General features: G+C 36.7%; 2 protein-coding genes across 11 annotated transcripts in view; one reads left to right on the top strand and one right to left on the bottom strand.

The window, feature by feature from the left end:
- LOC100010026 (ras GTPase-activating-like protein IQGAP2) overlaps window positions 1-20215 on the bottom strand; it is a 270208-nt gene that overhangs the window by 114378 nt on the left and 135615 nt on the right. For all 10 annotated transcript variants that reach the window (XR_008917926.1, XR_008917925.1, XR_008917924.1 and 7 more), the window contains 2 exons: window positions 19836-19960; window positions 13154-13317 (listed from right to left, as the gene is read on the bottom strand). Coding sequence is in view for 5 of the 10 variants with exons in the window: in XM_056824762.1 (XP_056680740.1) it covers window positions 13154-13317; window positions 19836-19960 (289 nt within the window). In the remaining 5 variants the exon portion in view is untranslated. The remainder of the gene's footprint in view (window positions 1-13153; window positions 13318-19835; window positions 19961-20215) is intronic.
- Window positions 3582-8878, top strand: F2RL2 (coagulation factor II thrombin receptor like 2). The gene is made up of 2 exons (XM_007486464.3): window positions 3582-3794; window positions 6724-8878. Exons 1-2 carry the CDS (start codon window positions 3728-3730, stop codon window positions 7800-7802), a joined length of 1146 nt encoding a protein of 381 aa, XP_007486526.2. The 5' UTR covers window positions 3582-3727; the 3' UTR covers window positions 7803-8878.

Raw genomic sequence — 20215 nt, 5'->3', positions numbered from 1 at the left:
TGGCTCAGTGGATTGAGAGTCAGGCCTAGAGACTGGAGGTCCTGGGTTCAAATCTGGCCTCAGACACTTCCCAGTTGTGTGACCATGGGCAAGTCACTTGACCCCCATTGTCTAGCCCTTACCATTCTTCTACCTTGGAGCCAATACACAGTATTGTATTGACTCCATGATGGAAAGTAACAGTTTAAATTAAAAAAAAAAAAGAAAACCCCCAAATAAGGCCACAAAGAGTCAGGCACAACTGAAATGACTAAATAAAACTTTGTTCCATTTTCTTTTGTATATATACATATATATAGAAGTCCTTCCTCTACTAGAAAGGAAGGACTTCAAAACATATTTTGAAGTTCTTTCAAATAACAGAAATTTTCATTTTCTCAATCTAATTAACTTCCATGAAATACTCCTCTACTTTAGCTCTGCTCTACTCAGGGAAGTTTATACCCTCAACCTTGTCTACCTGTTCTTCCTTCCATATTTAAGAATTCTGAATTTCCTCAGTCCTATCATTATCTTCTGTCATTCCAACTCTTTCTACTTTACCACTATTTTTGTCATAGTCATGACCCATTAGGCACTTAATCCGAGCTATCCATTACTTTACATCTTTGTTCTGACTATATTATCCTTTTTCCTCCTTCCCAAATTTGACACATTAGCAAACTATATGAACCCTTTCCTATTCTCTGTTTCCAAATCTTGCTCATGTCATGCCAGAGTATATATGTCATGAATAATCACACCATCTCCCACCTTTATTCCTACTTATGTGTTACATGATAGAGCTAGAAGGAGTCCACTATTAAAATTATGGAATGACATCTTAATGAAGCCTTTTTACTCTACTCTAAATGAGACACTACCCCACTAACCATTGCAGCTATTTCTTTTTTTTTTGGATACTTTTTTTTGGGGGGGGGGTTAAAATACTCACTTTATTTCCCTCCCTCCCCTCCACCCATCCTTCCCGTAGCTGACATGCAATTTAATTGGGTAGAACCCATTTCCATGTTGTTGATGTTTACACTAGGATGTTCATTTAGAGTCTATATCCCCAACCATATCCCTTCAACCCATGTATTCAAGCAGTTGTTTTTCTTTGGTGTTTCTACTCCCACAGTGTTTCCTCTGAATGTGGATAGTGGTTTTTCTTGTAGATTCCTCCAAGTTGTTCAGGATCACTGCTTTGCCACTAATGGATTCCATTACATTCAATTGTACCACAGTGTATCAGTCTCCATATACAATGTTTTCCTGGTTCTGCTCTTCTCACAGCATCAATTCCTGGAGGTTGTTCCAGTCCCCACAGAATTCCTCCACTTTATTGTAACTTTGAGCACAAGGGTATTCCATCACCAACATATACCACAATTTGTTCAGCCATTCCCCAATTGGAGGGCATCCCCTCATTTTCCAGTTTTTTGCCACTACAAAGAGTGCAGCTATGAATATTCTTGTACATGTCTTTTTCCTTATTATCTCTTCGGGGTACAAACCCAGCAGTGGTATGGCTGAATCAAAGGGCAGAGAGTTTTTATCGCCCTTTGGGCATAGTTCCAAATTACCCTCCAGAATGGTTGGGTCAATTCACAACTCCACCAGCAATACATTAATGTCCCAACTTTGCCACACCCCCTCCAGCATTCATTACTTTCCTTTGCTGTCATGTTAGCCAATCTGCTAGGTGTGAGGTGATAACTCAGAGTTGTTTTGATTTGCATTTCTCTGATTATTAGAGATTTAGAGCACTTTTTCATGTACTGATTAATATTTTTGATTTCTTTAACTGAAAATTGCCTATTCATGTCCTTTGCCCATTCATCAATTGGAGAATGTCTTGATTTTTTGTACAATTGGTTTAGTTTTTTATAAATTGGAGTAATTAGACCTTTGTTAGAGGTTTTGGTAATGAAGATTGTTTCCCAATTTGTTGCTTCCCTTCTAATTTTGAATGCATTAGTTTTGTTTGTACAAAAACTTTTTAATTTGATGTAATCAAAATTATTAATTTTATATTTTGTGATTTTTTTCTAGCTCTTGCTTGGTTTTAAAGTCTTTCCTTTCCCAAAGATCTGACAAGTATACTATTCTGTGTTTGCCTAAACTGCTTAGAGTTCCCTTCTTTATATTCAGGTCATTCACCATTCTGAGTTTATTTTGGTGTAGAGTTTGGTGCATTTTCTATATCTGTTCAGGGATGGCTTATCTTTATGGAGGGAGGGGAACTTGCAGCATTATTTCCTTGGGATATATTTCCAACAGTAGAATTCTTAATTATCAAGTGCAAGGTCTACTCTGCTGTATTTCATACAACCATGAAAAGAGTTGGGCAAGTAACTCACTTCTCTGAAGAAAGCACATCATAGAATGAACTTTCACGCAAAGAAGGAAAGCAATTGTGTTCTAGTGTCTAAGGACTCAGTCATATAAATTGAACTAATGGTGACCATTTTCAATTAAACCAAAACCCTGTGGTTTTCAAGTCAAATTTATTTTAAGTATTGACAGAGTAGCAGAGTAACTCAAAAGAACCTTTAGTCAATGATCAAATTTGTATAAGAAACCACAATCCTGGCTTGACCTTTGTTTTCTAAAACTAGTATTACAAGTGATTTTCTGATTGCAGACTGGTATTTGAGGTTCAATCTTCAATCAATTATTTTTTGGGGTTTTTAGAGTATGGTATAGTAGGGAATAGAGGATTGTCATGGAAGGTGATATTCAGGCCAAAAGATCTATTCACACAAGTATTAAATTCATATAAGCCTGCAGACATGGAGAATATCCAAAAGGCCACTCAACCATGATGCATATTCACTCATAACATAAATATTTCATTTACATCATGCATGTAATAGTCTAAGAATAAAGACACAATGTGGTTTGTCAAGATGGAGGAGGGGAAAAAAAACTAAGCAAAACTACTGAACATTGTAAAAATAGAGGAAAAACTGGATTAGGAGTTAATTAGAAATCCTAGGTTCATCCTGACTTAGCCATTCAACTGCTAAGTGACCTCCTCAGGCAAATCATTGGACCCCTTGAGTTATTACAAAAATATTGTGAGAAAAAATGGAGGTTAAAATACATGGCAAATGAAAACTTTGTGAAAATGTTACATAGATTTTGATGCTGTGGTTGATGATGCTACAAGGAAACAAGCTTGTACAGAGTTCCTGAATGAAACATATAAACAAAGCCCAATTATTACAAAAGAATTCCAGAATATAGTTGTCTTTATTTTATCAAACAAATAATACTGAAAGCATGGGACCAAATAAAATTAAGGGTCCAGCCCCATCTGTTTTTAGTTTACTTCTGTAATCATTAAGGGCAACATTTGTTTATAAATAATTGTATTATTTATCAAAACAATGATAAATTTACATTTTAATCATGAATGGGGTTGGGTAGGGAATAAAAATTACACTCACCAATAATAATTCAAATTAAATCAAAGTTAAGAGTTAAAATGGCTTTTTTATGAGCAATTTAATATTTTCCTTGTTTGTCAGACTCAGGATGAGTCATGCATATTTACACATTCAGATGTGTTACACCCATTTGCTACTGACAACTAAGGAGAACTTCCTAGCCATTCCCAGTCCTGGACGCACAGAAAGAAATCTAACATTTTATGATTGTTCCTAAATTATGAAATTAAGGAAGCCCTTCACCTTCACTAATAAGTAGGAGTATTTTATGAAGAGGAACTCCAGTGATCAAAATGGAAACTCTCCTTTGGGCAACAATTCAACTGCTTTTATTATCATCGTCAGCTATGAGTCAAAGAGGTAAGTCTTTTTCCTTAAATTGTGAGTTAACTTACATGAGAAACTATAGTTCAAATTAACATAGTTGCTCCTGTAGTATAGGTCAAAAGGTCTCAGTAAAAAAAAGCACATTTCAGTCTGAAAGTATTAGGGCAAATCAGCAAAAGTATATCCCTCCTTATGTAATTCTCAAAAAAAGTCCTCTTTCTAGAAACAGCTGAAGTGGAAATGCTGAGGACAAAGAAGTTACAAAAATATTGGATATTTATTCTAAGAAGAAAAATTGTGATTTATTATTTTTTTAAAATGTAAAAGGAGATGATGTTAAAAAAGGAGGAAAGAACTGAAATTTTAAAAGTTAAATAATGACTATCACTGAAAGCTAGCCATGAAATAATCTGTATCTTATCTCTCTCTCTGAATTAGTCTCACGATCCCTTTGCTGAGTATCCATTTTCATGCTTTAGAAAGTAGATGGATTAATCTTTAAAGTAAAAGGCATCAATACTGAAATGTCATACAAAATTTTCTACATCTAATCATAAAGAAGAAAAATATTAGCCTGATCTTTATAGGATCAAACAAAATAGTATAATTAAAGGAAAGTCTTATAGAAGGAGTGAGCCAACCTATCTATGAACACCATTAATGTTTAACATGGCATGCTCTTGGAAAAGCCATCATTATGTAAGCTTTATTTTAAATTGTGACACATACTGGTTTAAAAAAATTCCCTTATCAGTTTTTAAAGTCGGACAATATTCTAGGATGTTTGGTGCCCTAAAATAAGGCTAAAGAAATGCTTTGGGCACGTGCTAAGAAATGCTAAGTGGCACAGTGGATAAAGTATCAGGCGTGGAGTAGGGAGGACTTATGTTCAAATCTGGTCTCAGACACTTGCCTAGCTATGTGATCCTGAACTAAATTCACTTAATCCCATTTTCCTAGCCCCTTGTCCTTCAGCCTTGGAGTCATTACTAAAACAGAAAGTAAGGATTAAAAAAAAAGTATGACTTTACCAAATTGAATGGCCTTTGTTCAATTAAGGTCATGTCTTCTACCCAGTGTTCCCCAAGAAGTTGTCCTGGGTGTTTTTTTCTTCTCTATTATTTAGCATCTTCTCTCTAGAAAGGATTTTCTAATCTCTTGATTTCCAGTCTCCCATCTCCAAATGTCTTTGGGATATCAAACTGGATATCAACAGAGATGTCTTGAGATCAACATATATTGAGGCTTATGTCTGTATGGAGATGGCTATATATTATATATTATACACACATGTCTGTTCTATATGTACATACACACAAAGAAAACTTGCATATATGGCCTCTGTCTACCAGGAGGGAAGGGTACATTTAAAACTTTTTTCATTGGGGGCAGCTGGGTGGCTCAGTGAATTGAGAGTCAGGCCCATAGACAGGAAGTCCTGGGTTCAAATCTAGCCTCAGATACTACCTAGCTGTGTGACTTTGGGCAAGTCACTTAATCCCCATTGCTTAGCCCTTACAGCTCTTCTGCTTTAGAACTAATACCCAATATTGATTCTAAGACAGAAGGTAAGAGTTAAAAAACAAATTAAAAAAAAACACCAACTTTTTCATTAATTTCTGTTACCATATGAGTGCAATGTTTCGGAAGTGATCTAAAGTCTAACCTCACACAAACATCATGACAACAAGCATTTATTCAATGTCTACCACATGCTACAGCTGGGGATAAAAAGAAGAAAAAATCCCTACTCTCAAGGGCTTAATCTAAGGAGGAGACAAAATGCAAACAATCATATACAAATAAGATCTATACAGGGTAAGTTGGACCTTATCATAGAGGATATTCATTTACATATTCATTTTCATTCATTACACATTCATTTACAAATTCATTTACATATACACACATAAATTGCAGACTTATACATATATAAATGTCTGTCGGTCTGTAATATATCCTGGAAGCTATATAAGCCTGTATATTTCTAGCTTCCCCATTTCTTGGCTTCCTTCTAGTCTCCTCTAAAATTACACATTCTGCAAAAAGGCATTCCCTGTTCCTCTTAATGCTAGTCACTAGCATACAGGAATTCAGAAGTCACACAAGAAGTGTTAACAAGCTAAACAATTGCTTCTTTACTAAGATTTTATGAGAAATTCTTATCCTGGGAAAAATTTAATCTTTAGGTAGCATGTGGGCATGAATAAAATCTATCAATGCATCTGATAAAGAATAAGAAGAGAAAAAACAAAATGTTTAAAAAAAAAGGTTTCCTATTCATCTCACATAAATGTTCAGGTAGCTTTGGGGGGCATGGACCTCTCTTTGGAAGTCAGGCTAAGTTTATGAGCCCTTTCTCAGAATGATACTTTTAAATGCATAAAATAAAAACATATAATTATAAGGGAAAAGATTTACATTAGAATAAAAATATAATTCATGTTCTTTTCCAAGTTCACAGATTATTTTAAATATATCCTTGGATTAAGAACTCCTGCACCAAAAAAAAAAAAAAGAACTCCTGCACTATACAGTTCCTAAAGTGATATTTTAAAAGTTATTCTCAACCTCATCATTCCTGCCCACACTTTCCATCTTCTTACCTTGAATTGCTCTCACAGTTGCTATCATATAGTCTAGTGCTTAATATTTCAAATTTTTAAGTTGCCCCTAATTATTAGTTTTGTTTCATGCATACTTTAAGCCCCTTAAAATTAAGGAGCATGATTTTATATTTCATTTATACATTGGTGAGTCTGATGTCAGATACATAGAAGGTAAGCAACAAAGACCTGCTGACTGACCTTGAACAAGTATATCTTAGAAACAAAACACAGAAATTCAGAAAAACAAAATATCCAAATTTCACAGTTATAGATGATTATGAAAATAACTTTTTCTCCTAATCCAAAGCTATGACCCTCATACTTGTTAATTTAAATTTTCCTTTACATTATAGGTGCAGATTATGACCTTGAAATTTCTGGAGATTCTGTCTTACGTATCAAGACCTTTCAAGGTGTCCCTCAAAGTTCCTATGAAGAAATTCCCCTTTCTGCTATAGAAGGTTGGACTGGAACTACCCCAACTAAAGAGAAGTGCACTATGGAAAAATCAAGTATTGTTACTCTTCATGTAAATAATAGCACCATGGGCTATCTGACAAGCTCCCTAAGCACCAAATTGATACCTGCCATATATATAGTAGTATTCTTAGTGGGTGTGTCAGCCAATGCAGCAACCCTGTGGATGCTTTACTTCCAGACCAAGTCCATCACTATGAACATCTTCTACATTAACTTGGCTGTAGCAGATCTCCTCTTTTGTGTCACACTTCCCTTTAAAGTAGCCTATCATCTCCATGGAAATAACTGGCTCTTTGGAGAAGTGATGTGTCGTGTGATCACTGCTGTTTTCTATGGCAACATGTACTGTTCTTCTCTCCTCCTCACCTGCATCAGTGTCAGTCGTTACCTGGCCATCGTTTACCCTTTCACCTACCGTGGGCTCCCAAAGCGCATGTACGCCATGCTTGCTTGTGGCCTGGTTTGGGTCACTCTCTTCTTATATATGGTGCCACTCTTCATAACAAAGCAAGTGTATTATCTGGACCAACTTGGGATCTATACCTGTCATGATGTACATAACACCTGTGAGATGATGTCACACTTCCACCTCTACTACTTCATTTCTCTGGCCTTTATCGGATTTGTAATTCCACTTGGTGTCATTATATTCTGCTACACATCCATCATCCGGACACTTAAAGCCTATGATCAGAAATGGTTCTGGTATTTCAAAGTGAGTCTCCTCATTCTAGTGATTTTTGCTATTTGTTTCGCTCCAAGCAACATAATACTTATTATTCATCATGTAAACTACAACAACAACAAAAACACAGATGACTTATACTTTTTCTATCTTATAGCATTGTGCCTGGGCAGCCTTAACAGTTGCCTAGATCCATTCCTTTACTTTCTAATGTCAAAAATCACAGATCGGTCCAATGCCTACCTGACAATCATCAAGACCTCTTAGAGAATAGTAGAGCACGATGTCTATATATGTGTGTGGTACTGAAATATATATATTACTAAGAAGTCCTCTTCTATATATTAATTTGTGAAGCACAAAAAAGATAAACATAGAAAGCTACAGTCTCTGTGTTTCTGCAATTCTGGCAAAAGTTAGAGTTTTGTTAGATGCTTTCTGTATGTACCTGACATTCATTAGTGCAATGATGCTATTTAAAGTGATATCTAAATAAAGAAATCAAAACTATCAATAAGCACATGAAAAAGTGTTCTAAATCTCTTATAATCAGTGAGATGCAAATCAAAACAACTCTGAGGTATCACTTCACACCTAGCAGATTTGGCTAACATGACAGCAAAGGAAAGTAATAAAAAAAGAGATCATAAGGAAAAAGACCTGTACAAGAATATTTATAGCTGCACTCTTTGAGGTGGCAAAAAATTGGAAAATGAGGGGATGCCCTCCAATTGGGGAATGGCTGAACAAATTGTGGTATATGTTGGTGATGGAATACTATTGTGCTCAAAGGAATAATGAACTGGAGGAATTCCATGGAGACTGGAACAACCTCCAGGAATTGATGCAGAGTGAAAGGAGCAGAACCAGAAGAACATTGTAAACAGAGACGGATACACTGTGGTACACAGAGACGGATACACTATGGTACAATCAAATGTAATGGATTTCTCCATTAGTCGCAATGCGGTGATCCTGAACAACTTGGAGGAATCTATGAGAAAGATCACTATCCACATTTAGAGGAAAAACTGTGGAAGAAGAAACACAGAAGAAAAACAACTCCTTGATTACATGGGTCAAGAGGATATGATTGGGGATATAGACTCTAAATGAACATCTTAGTGCAAAAATCAACAACATGGAAATAGGTTTTGATCAAGGACACAAGTAATAGCCAGTGGAATTGCGTGTCAGCTACAGAAAGGGTAGGGGGAGAGAAGGGAGGGAAAGAATATGATTCTTGTAATCAAGGAATAATGTTCTAAATGTACTAAATAAATAAATTAATTAATTAAAAAATAAAAATGAACATAAAGTAAACTTAAACTATAATATATCAGCTTAATTCACACATATTCACTTTTAATTAGGTTCAAGGACTCATATTTAAAAGAATTTCAGACAAGCTAGTCTAATCCACACTCATATTAAAAAAATACCTTTTTATGTTATTTCAACAAGTGGAGAAATCTTCATGGGAATGGAATGTAGAAGATGATCCTTTTGCTCATTGCCCCTTGAGATGGAAAGATCCAGTGGCCCTCTCTTTGCTAAATGACAAATTATTTGCAGGCAAGGCCTAAATCCAGTTCACTTTAAGTTCCAGACCAATGCCCTGATGATCAAGTTTATAAAAATACCACTAACTTTTGTGTTTGACAGGAAGGAAAAGAAAGGAACCAAACATTTACTAAGTACCTACTAATGTGTCTGGGAAAATGCATTACAAATATCTCATTTGCAACTCATTACAATGCTAGGAAAAAAGGGTTATTCTTCTAATTTTACAATTGAGGAAACTGAGGCAGACAGGCTCAGTGACTTGCCACGGGTTACCTAACAAGTGACTGAGGCAGGATTTGAATCCAGCCTAGTCCTACTCTTCTTGACTCTGGACTAGAACATTGATAGAACCAGCAATCTCCATTATACCATACAGCTGCCTCTAGAGAGCAGTATAATTTGTGACACCAGCTTCCCTTTTTATCTATATCAGATAAAACATAACCTAGGTTTTTACATTAGGATTTAGGAAGTTAGAACATAAGCTCCTTGAGGGTGAGAATTGGTTTGTTTTTGTCTTTGTTTCCTCAGCATCTAGCATAGAGGACCATGTCCAGAAGGCATTAAAGCGATGCTTGTGGAATTTTGTTTTCCTTATACAGATCTGATGATAAAAGGCAAGGGGTTCCATCATATTACAACACCAGATTTCCTTTGTTTTGTTGCCAGCATAACAACATCAAGCAAACTCTTTCAAGTCAGGGGGCTCAATCAACTTGATGCAGGCTAGAAGAGTATGGTAAGCTTTAAAAGACCCAAAAGTCATGATAAAAGAGAAAGAGACCAGAAGAAGAAAGAAATGTTTTCGGGGTGGGGGGAACAGGGAGTGAGGAAAGAAGGCTTTCATTCAGAAAAAATATTCACAAATCAGAGACTCATGCAGTACTAGAACTTGAACTATCTTAAAAAGCTTTTCTGAGTCCAACATTTAACAGATTTAATTAACCGGGGTTTTCCTAAAAGGGCTGCAGAACTTTGTATACTTACTCTACTATGCTAGTTTCTCCATATGTCTCAGAGTCACACTTAGAAAGGAAAGTAAAAACCATATGTTAAGTTGGTTCCTTAGAGGGAGATGGTGGATTTGTTGATTAAGAAAATGTCAGAATGGGTCAGCGACAGCCCAGCTAGTATCCTATTCTCATACGCCTCTTCCCTTAAGGTTTCTGAACCTTACAGTGCTCTAAGTCAACCATGACGTATATTTTTTGAGAGTTTAACAGCAGCAAGCACAACCACAGTGCTCTGAAAGTCCAAGATATAGTACTGAAAATGTTTGGAACTGACAGAATTGGGAAAAGAGGTAGGTCAGAAGAGAAGTGTTAGACTCATCAGTGTTATTCAACTCCTCCCAGGAACAAGTTCTGGAAGGGGATAACAAAGCAAGCAGGAAGTGATAAGGCAAAGGGATTAATTCTCTTATTGGCCTCCCTCCTGGACTTTTCTTTCCCTGTGACAGAAGCAGTGGTTTTCCCAAGGTTTTAAACCAGATGCTCCTCTTCCCTTTCTATCCACAGGCAATGGCCCATTATTCTTTGGATGGAGAAAGTTTTTGCTCTCTGGCAGAGGCTACAATAGCAGCCTCCAAAGACAGAAACTTAATATTTTGACTTCTTTCTCTTCCCTCCCCTCAAAAGCCACATCACAAAAGGAACAAAAATGGCAAAAAAGTTTTCAAATTTCCATATGTGGCTAATTGAACTTGCATTAGTAGAGTTCTTTGTGTAATTTCATAGTCAAGTATGAAATTCAGGGTGGGACTTCTTGAATATTTTCTTCCCACAACTCTGAAAAATTCTAGAGAAGATCCTGTATCAAGAGACTAGGAGATGTGGTTTACCACAAAACAAGTCCAAGTGGACAATTATTATTTGATAAGAATCTTACTCAGGAGTCTTTTACCAGTTTGAATGATTTCACTTTTTTTTTTTTTTGGTACATTCTAAAGAATTCCTTAGGAAAAGGAAATTTGCAGGATCATAGGCTCATTATTGGAAAGACCTTAGAAGCTGTCAAACCCAACCTCTTAATTCACGGCACAAATAGTGTTAACTAATTTGACCAAAGTCAAGCAACTAGTAAGGATTTGAGTCAAGATTTGAACTGAGGTCTTCCTGACACCAAGTCTATGCTGTTTCAGAGGTCTGGAACTCTGAAAGGGTCCTGGAATTCCTGCTTCTAGCAGCATCAGGCACAACCACATAGCTCTGAAAATCTGAGATACAGTCTTGAAAATGTTTGGAGCTGGCAGAATTGGAAAAGAGGTAGACCAGAAGAAAAGTGTTAGACTCACTAATGCTATCCAACTCTTCCCCTAAACAAGCCTCAGGAAGGGGATAACAAAGCAAGCAGAAAGAGATAAAGGCAAAGAGAATATTTTTCTTACTGGCCTTCCTCCCTAACTTCTTTTTTGTCACTGTGATAAAGGCAGTAGTTTTCCACTGTTCTTGGTAGTTTTCTCAACAGTTCTTAGTATCTCTGGAGTTGAGCTGATCTCAGACTACTGTGAGCTAGACTGCATCCTCTGGGTTTACCCCGGTTCAGCCTCTTATGGGCTTAATGAGTATGGACCAAGGACAACCTCATGGATCATAAGCACCAGCTAGCACAGGCACTGGACTGGGGTTAGGGGGCTCCTAATAAATGCACCACTAACCTTGGATATTCTCAAACCAGGCCCTCAGGGGAAAAAGCAAGGAGATACTCCTGGACTTTTTATAAGTGATTTCTCCTTCCTAGAATATCCTCTAAGACCTATAACTATACTCTGGCAAATTTTCAATGATGAGCTCAAATTTCTCTATTTTCCAAGAAAGAAAGGGTCTAAAACTAAGATGACAATTTTGGGGTACCATATAACCCTCTCCACCTTTTGGCAATATGATAAAAACCTCTTCTCAAAATAATATTTTTAAATAATTGAAGGACATGCCAAATTTCAGTAAGAGGTTAGTGAAAATAAATGCACATTTTTTTTTACATCCAATTTCATGGAACCTCCAAATCTGTGGACTCCTTGGAAGTCTATGGTCCTCAAGTTAAGAATCACAGGCCTATGCACTCTTTGTGGTGACAAAAAATTGGAAAATGAGGGTTCAATTGGGGAATGGCTGAACAAACTGGGGTATATGCTGATGATGGAATACTATTGTGCTCAAAGGAATAATGAACTGGAGGAATTCCATGTGAACTGGAAAGTCCTCCTGGAATTGATGCAGAGTGAAAGGAGCAGAACCAGGAGAACATTGTACACAGAGACTGATACACTGTGGTACAATCGAACATAATGGACTTCTCTACTAGCAGCAATGCAACGATCCAGGACAATTCTGAGGGACTTATGAGAAGGGATGCTATCCACATCAAGAGAAGGAACTGTGGGAACAGAAATGTAGAAGAAAAACATATGATTGATCACATGATTTGATAAGGATAGGATTGGGGATTCTGATTTTAAATGATCACTCTACTGTAAATATTAATATGGAAATGGGTTTAGAACATTGAAATTGTTGGCTCTGGGAGGGGGAAGGGAAAAGGGGAGGGAAAGAACATGAATCATGTAAGTATGGAAAAATATTATAAATTAATTAAATTAATTAATTAAAAAAAGAATCACAGGCCTAAATCAGTAGCTATTATAAATGATCTTGTAATTGACATTATACACACTTTTGGCACAGAAAGAGTAAAGAGCAAATGTGAAATTTAAACCAAATATGTCTTATCTATTCACAGTGAAATGCCAAGTATCTTAAGAAAAGGAATGCTGCCTCTACTTCCTGCTGGACATCTCCCCTTCTTCTCTCCCCACCCCAGGCCTAGTACCTTACTAAGAAAAAACATGAAATAAGTTAGAACAAACTAGCTCATATGTGTACATCTGCCAAAGTACATGAGATTGGATTTGGGCACTGCTTCCTCAAATCTACTGAGAGCTCCCAGGACAAAAGTCTGAAGTAAAGGACATAGCATCTGTTAAGAAACAGCTTTCCAGCTTTTTCCAAAAGGGTAGTGTTACTCACATAAGCAGCTTGATGCTCTGAACCTACCTTCACTTTTTTTGCTTTCGCATAAAACAGAACATCTTGATAGTGATAAGCATTGTCTGGATTCACATTTTTCACTTTGGCAGCAGGTGCCTGCAGTGCCATTAGAGTGTTGTTATGGTTTTTTCCATCAATGGCTTTATTAATGTTTGCTATAGCAGCATTTCCTAAAAAAAGAGAAAGGAAGGTGGTTCTACTAAGAGAACATTTGGTTTTATAGTATATTAAATATTTAAATACTGCAAATTCCATCTACAGTGATTTAAAAATGAGTGTACATTACATCATGGGTTATAGAATTTAGGACTTGGAAATGAGAGAATAAGTTTAATTCATTCATTTTACATATTTTACATAGTTAAGATGAGAAACCTGGTTTCCTGAGTCTGACTAGTAAACTTTCATTTCATTTGCCTCAGTAAGAAGAACAAATCAGAGGTAGCATAAAAGTATCCAATACTTAGCAACTAGAAAGTAATTTTCCAGACAAAGAAGAGGCAATTAAAAACATGCATGGGAATAGCCTCAATATTTGAAATAAAGTCAATTTGCTGCTTAAAAATGTTCCTATAACAAGATGGGTAATTACACATAGATCTTCAACCCTTGTAGAAACCTAATGGTTTATATCAAAATATAAAGTTATATTATGTCCACTTCTCAGGTTCTCTTCTATCTCATCTATCTCCAAGTAAGACAGAAAGCAAGCAATGGAACATTCTCTCAACATGAGAACTTTTAAAAAAATATAGCCTATTCTAAGAAAATCTAGTCAATGCACATGAACTGAGTGATAGCAAATTATTCCCAGGTGAAGGCCCCTAGTCAACAACTTGGCATTAAACAATGCTAACTTATGATGATCTGTTTTTTGAGGAGAGAAGAATATCTCCAGTCTCTTTTAAAACAAAAATTTTAAAAACACTTTACAAATATGAAGTTCCACAAAACAGTATTATTATTATATTATTCCTAAATTTATTCAAAGAGCTATATCTTAGCATTCAATATAAGCCTTAAAAAACAGACAGACCTTTTCAAATCAGTTGACCTGCCAACCCTTACCATGGTAATACTTAATGGAATTTATCAGTCTAAGACTGCCCAAGGGGCAATTGAAAATTAGCTATGAATTATAAAAGTATGATTAAATCTCTGTGGATAAAAACATCTATATCTTCTAAAATGCAATGAACATCTCCAAAATAAGGAAAGAATATATGTGAAAGTGCTTTGTAAAGTCTAAAGAAATCTATACATTTCTAGAATAACATCATTTCACACAATAGAATTGATAACCTGGAAAGCATGGAACACTGCAGCAAAGGGGCTGTCCTTAGTGAATTAAGTCCAATCAAATTTAAGAGAGAGTGCATTCCTGATGACTGATCACCTTGTAAGGTTGCCATGCCAGTTGACTGCTGATTGAAGATATAGCTGGTTAGCATTTCTTTTTGATGTGTTTCTAAAAACATGAGCTAGTGAGGTCATAGTAAATGACCTCACAGGAGCTGGGGAAAAAACTACCCAGAAGCCACCTGGGCACATGGACACCACTGCCTCTCTTTGTGGTCAAAGGTAAAATTGCCTATTAAAACATTTTGGAAACCTCAGCTTATGGCCTACTTATTTTAAGGAATTAATTATAAGGAAATCCTGGTACAATAATAATTTAGGTAGTTCCATGGAGATTACTGAAATGAGATGTATTTGAAATAATACATACCACAATTAACAGCCAAAATAACTATTTTCAACAAAGTCAAGCAGAGAACCAAAACATAGAAAGCAAAAAATTCACTTGTATATATTATATGGCTAGAAGTACTCCCCTAGGGATTTGTGAAGGGAAAAATAAGCTTTTCTAGCAAAATTAACAGAGTCTCTTCCAGCTCTATTTCAGTGAGTCTATGATTGTAGGCATATTTATTCTAGAACAAATTATTTATTCAGTGACTATCTGGAAAATATTCAGTTATTATTAAGCATTATGAAATGCTAGGTGTTTTGGAGTCTACAAAGGGGAGCATGACATTGAACCTGTTCATGTTCAGCTTTTATTCATGATGTATACACATGAGAAAAATTACATAGAATGTTAGTTCAGAAAGAGGTGTACAAAGAAGTATAGATGTACATGGGGCAAGGGGAGAGATTATTTATATCCTAACTAGGTAGGGGGTGGACATAGGAGAGAATTGAAAAGAAAGAAAAAAATTTCAAGACAACTTCCTTGAAAAGGTCATACTTTGGCTGGACTTTACAGAAGGTTTGAAGTCAATTGAGTGATAGAGATTACAGAATAAATATAGGGATATGGACACTTGATGCTGGATAAAGTGGGACACTTGATTGGTTATTGTGGAGTGGGACAAAAATCTGGAAAGGTGGGTTAGAATCAAATCATAGAAGACCTTGAAGACTAAGCCAAAGAATTTAGATTTCATTCTAGAAGCAGAATGAGATGCCTAAAGTATTTTGAGTATTTAGAAAAGATGATCAAAACTGATTTAAAAAAACCAATCTGGCCACAGTGTAGAGCAATGATGGTGAACCTATGGAATGGGGGCCAAAAATGGCACATAGAGTTCTCTCTGTGGGAAAGAGGTCTCCTTGCACCCCCCCCCCCCCACCATTCATTACTAGAATGGGAGAGGGATTGGGCAGAGCTGCTCTCCTCCCCCTCTCCAAGAAGCCTGAACACATTTTTTCACATCCCCTGTACCTCTGCCCAGCAGCCCAATGAGACCTCACAGGGGTTAAGGTGAGCAGCTCGCAGATGGCAGACTGAGAGGAGAGCAGAGGCCTTGGGCCACTCTCCTCACCCTCTCTACACTCACTGAGGACATTCCTTACTTCACTCATCTCTCCATCCAGCAGCCCAATAGGAAACTCTTCTTCCTTTCCCTATGTGGGGAAAAGGGGGGTGGGGATGAGGGGTAGCATCTGGCACTCCATCTCTAAAAAGTTTGCCTTCAATGGTCTATAGAATGCATTATAGGAAAAGGTTCAAGATTATACAACTTGGCATCTGATTAGAGGCAATAGTCAACAGCACTCTGAGGGAAGCTACCAAAGACTAGATGTTTAGCTCTTAGCTTTTGTTTTAATTTATCCTTGCTTTGTGTACCTCACTTAACAATTACCATAGTGGCATATGGACACCTAATAATGTTTGTTAACTTAGTGGTACATGAGAAAATTAAACCTAATATTGTAAATTAATACAATGGAATATTATTGTCTTGCAAGAAAAGACAAAAGGGATAGTTACACAGAAATCTGGGAAAATTTCTATCAACTGATTCAGTAAAGTGAGCAGAACCAGAACAATTTATATGACAACAAAGTTTTAAAGAAAAGTAAGTATGAAATAACTTAGAACTCTGATCACTGAATATATAATTTCTCAAGAAAACTGATGATAAATCATATTTCCCCTTTTCTGAAAGATGATGAAATAGAGGCACTGAATGAGAAATACATTTCCAGACATGGGCACTATATAAATCTATTTTGCTTGTCTTTGCTTATTCATAGTGAGGAAATGCTTTCATTTTGGAGGGTGGGGGTGGGGAAGGGGAAAGAACTAGAGATAGAAATGCCAAAAATGAGAAGAAAAGAATGTTAGTGAAATATTTAAAGAATATATATATATATGTGTGTGTGTGAATATATATATATATATATAATGTACATATACACATACATATATATAAAGGGGTAAGTTCAGAAGGAGACATATAAACACAATGGCTTTGAAAGGGACATACTGAATTTATTATACTTTTAAAGAAATGAAACAAGCTAGATGTAGAGAGATTTACAGTTTGATACACAATCCATTTTTTATCCTTTGTATATTCTTGCATGTCAAATAACAAAAAGTAAAAATTATTTTAAAAAAACAACAACTTCTGCAGGCCTGAGGATGAATAAAAGGGTGATGGTACCATGAATGACAAGAGAGTATCCAGAAAGAAGAAAGTTTGTGCTGTCTTTGCTGTTCACATTATTAGTGGTGGTGTGTGGGTGTGTATATTCATAGGAATAAGAAATGAACATGAAGAATTTGATTTTCTTTTTCTTTCTCTCTTCTACTTCAAAATAGTTTTAATGACTTTTCCCACTGTCTGCATTGGTAGGGTCAATTCCAGGCCCAGTCACATTTCTTCTTTAGTCCTCCCAGATTCTAGTAAAGATCGTAGCTTAGAAGCAGCAAATGTTGAATCCTCTGTGAAAATCCTCCCACACCAATCAAAAACAAAGCATTGTGAGGGGGACACAAAACCAAAGATAAGAACAGGACAGAGATGGGGGGGGGGCCTCCTACTTGATTCAACTTAAAAGGTATGCAGAGAAGGTTGAATTCTTGGGTTTAAGAAAATGAAAGAAGGAAGATTCCAGGGCCCCTCCCCCACCTACTGTGCTGAGACTTGGGTGGTTGCTGGGATCTGGGGAGAGGGCTCCACCCTGGAGGGGCCTTGCTACCACAACTACTCAAGGCTCAGGGCTCTGACCACAGCTGGCAGGAAGGCAGCTGGAGGGGGGAGACTGACTAAAAGCAAAAAGTTGGAGGGGAGGGTAAGAGGGATAAGAGAAAATACAGAATCAAAGGAGGAAGTCAAAATGGAGGGGAATACATAGATAGTAATCATAACTGTGAATGTGAATGGGATGAACTTACCCATAAAAAGGAAGAGGATAGCAGAATTGATAAAAACCAGAATCCTACCATATGTTGTCTACAAGAAACACACCTGAGGCAGGTAGACATATACAGAGTAAAATAAGAGAGTGAAGGAGAATTTACTTGGTGGCAACTGAGAAAAAGAAGGCAGGAGCAGCAATTCTGATCTCAGACAAAGCTAAAGCAAAAATAGATCTCCTTCAAAGAGATAAGGAAGGTAATTACCCCCTTACCCCTTGCTGAAAGGCAGTATAAATAATGAAGAAATATCAGTTCTCAACATATATACAACAAATTGTACTGCATTCAGATTTCTAAAGGAGAAACTAAAGGAGCTTAAGGAGGAAATAGACAGTAAAACCACACTAGTGGGGGAACCTCAATCTTCCTCTATCAGAACTAGATAAATCAAACGAACAATAAATAAGAAAAAAGGGAAATGAATAAAATGTTAGAAAAATGAAGCTAATAGATATCTGGAGAAAATTAAATAGGGAAAAAAGGAATATACCTTTTTTTCAGCAGCACATGGCACATATACAAAATTTGACCATGTAGTAGGACATATAAACATTGCAAACATACAGGAATATAGGAAAATAGAAATAATAAATGCAATTTATTCATTCCAAAATGCAATAAAAATCATAATCAATAAGAGCTTGTGGAAAGGTAGATTTAAAATTAATTGGAAAATAAATAATCTAATTCTTTAGTTCTTCTAAATAGGGAACATGAACACAGCAGATTGCACAGGATATGAGAACATTTTATACCATTAATTGAGAATCTTTTAGAGATGGAGTGCTGGGCCCACCCCCAGACTGAGTGCCATGTCTATCTGTACCCAGAGATGATGTGCTGTGCCCCTAACCCCACCCCGCAGAGTGTTGACCTTGACCCTCCTTATCCCACACAGGGAAGGGAGGAAGCTCTCCCATTGGGCTGCTGGGAAGAGGGGTTGTTGAAGTGAGGAATGTCCTCAGGAAGTGTAGAGGCAGACAGGAGTGACCTGAGCATTCCACTCCCTCTAGGTCTGCCTCCTGTGAGCCAACCACACTTACCCCCTGCGAGCTCCCATTGGGGGGCTGGGTAGAGGGGCGGAGGATGGGAAAAAATGTCATCCACCAAGTATTTCTGTCTTTATATTAATGATCTAAGGGAGAGTGGTGGGAAAATCACATTCTCTGCTCTATATGAACTGGAGAAAGGGTTACTCATAAACAGAGGGAAGAGCCAGAATGATGTAGACAAACTAATGGAGGGACCCTTACTCTATGACTTCGTCATACTGAATTTTATTCTGTTCTTGATCTGAACCACATAGACCTACTCTTGGACACTGGGGGGACAATTCAGGAACTGATGATTCTCTAAGAAGCACCAGAGATCAGGTGGATTCTGTTTCCCCCTGGGTTATTATACAACTAACTACTAAAGCTAGCAACTATGATGAGCAACACAGTTCACTGGAGATATTTTCTGATTATTCTAGAATGTTTCCTTGGCTGACTCAATGTTTACTACAATATCCTACCATCCTTTATATTTCTATCATCATTAATGATCATAATGATGATCAGAGCTCTATGGTCAAGAAAGCATTAAGTTACGTTCATTGGCATGTATAAGGGATCTTTAGAAATCATCTTGAGGGGAAGGTAGGTGACTGTGGATAAGATGCTGAACCTGGGGTTGAGAAATCCCGGATTCAAATCTAGTCACAGATACTTCCCTAACTGAGTGACCCTAGGAAAGTCATTTCTCCCCTGTTGCCTAAAACTTACCTCTCTTCTTTCTTGAAACCAATACTTGTATTGATTCTCTTTCCATTTAAAAATACAAAAATCATATAATTAAATATTAAAACAATTACCCCCGAAAAAAGGGCTGGAATTAAGAATTGAGTAAACCACTGGGTAAAAGTCAAACCTTCAATTATCTAGAATACCTTCATTCTCAACCATTCTGGAAAACCAAACTGATTGCACTTACTTTCTTCTTCTTCTTGAATTTCCAAATTAACCATATGAATATGATTTTGGATTTCATTTTTGCTCAAGTTATCTTCTCCTTGAGACGAGGCTTCTGTTTTAAGGGACAGGAGCTTACAAATATAACTGTGGAAGACAAAAGTCACCATAAATCTGTTAACTTTAATTTTCCTTTTGAGTTTACTTTATACAAAATTGACTAAATAAGACAGGTACTCAGAGCTAGATATTGGAAGCAAAGCTCTATGAATAAAAGGAGGCAGCATGGTTTGTAGCCCTTCAATGACATTCACCATAGAAGCATGTGTAAAACGATGACGTTGCAAAGGGAAAAGCCCTGTGGGGACTTGAGTGTCTAGAGGACGCCATGGCCACACCAAA

The sequence above is a fragment of the Monodelphis domestica genome, chromosome 3 (assembly GCF_027887165.1).
Source record: "Monodelphis domestica isolate mMonDom1 chromosome 3, mMonDom1.pri, whole genome shotgun sequence".
Lineage (NCBI taxonomy): Eukaryota > Metazoa > Chordata > Mammalia > Didelphimorphia > Didelphidae > Monodelphis > Monodelphis domestica.
This window is presented reverse-complemented; position numbering and strand designations above follow the sequence as displayed.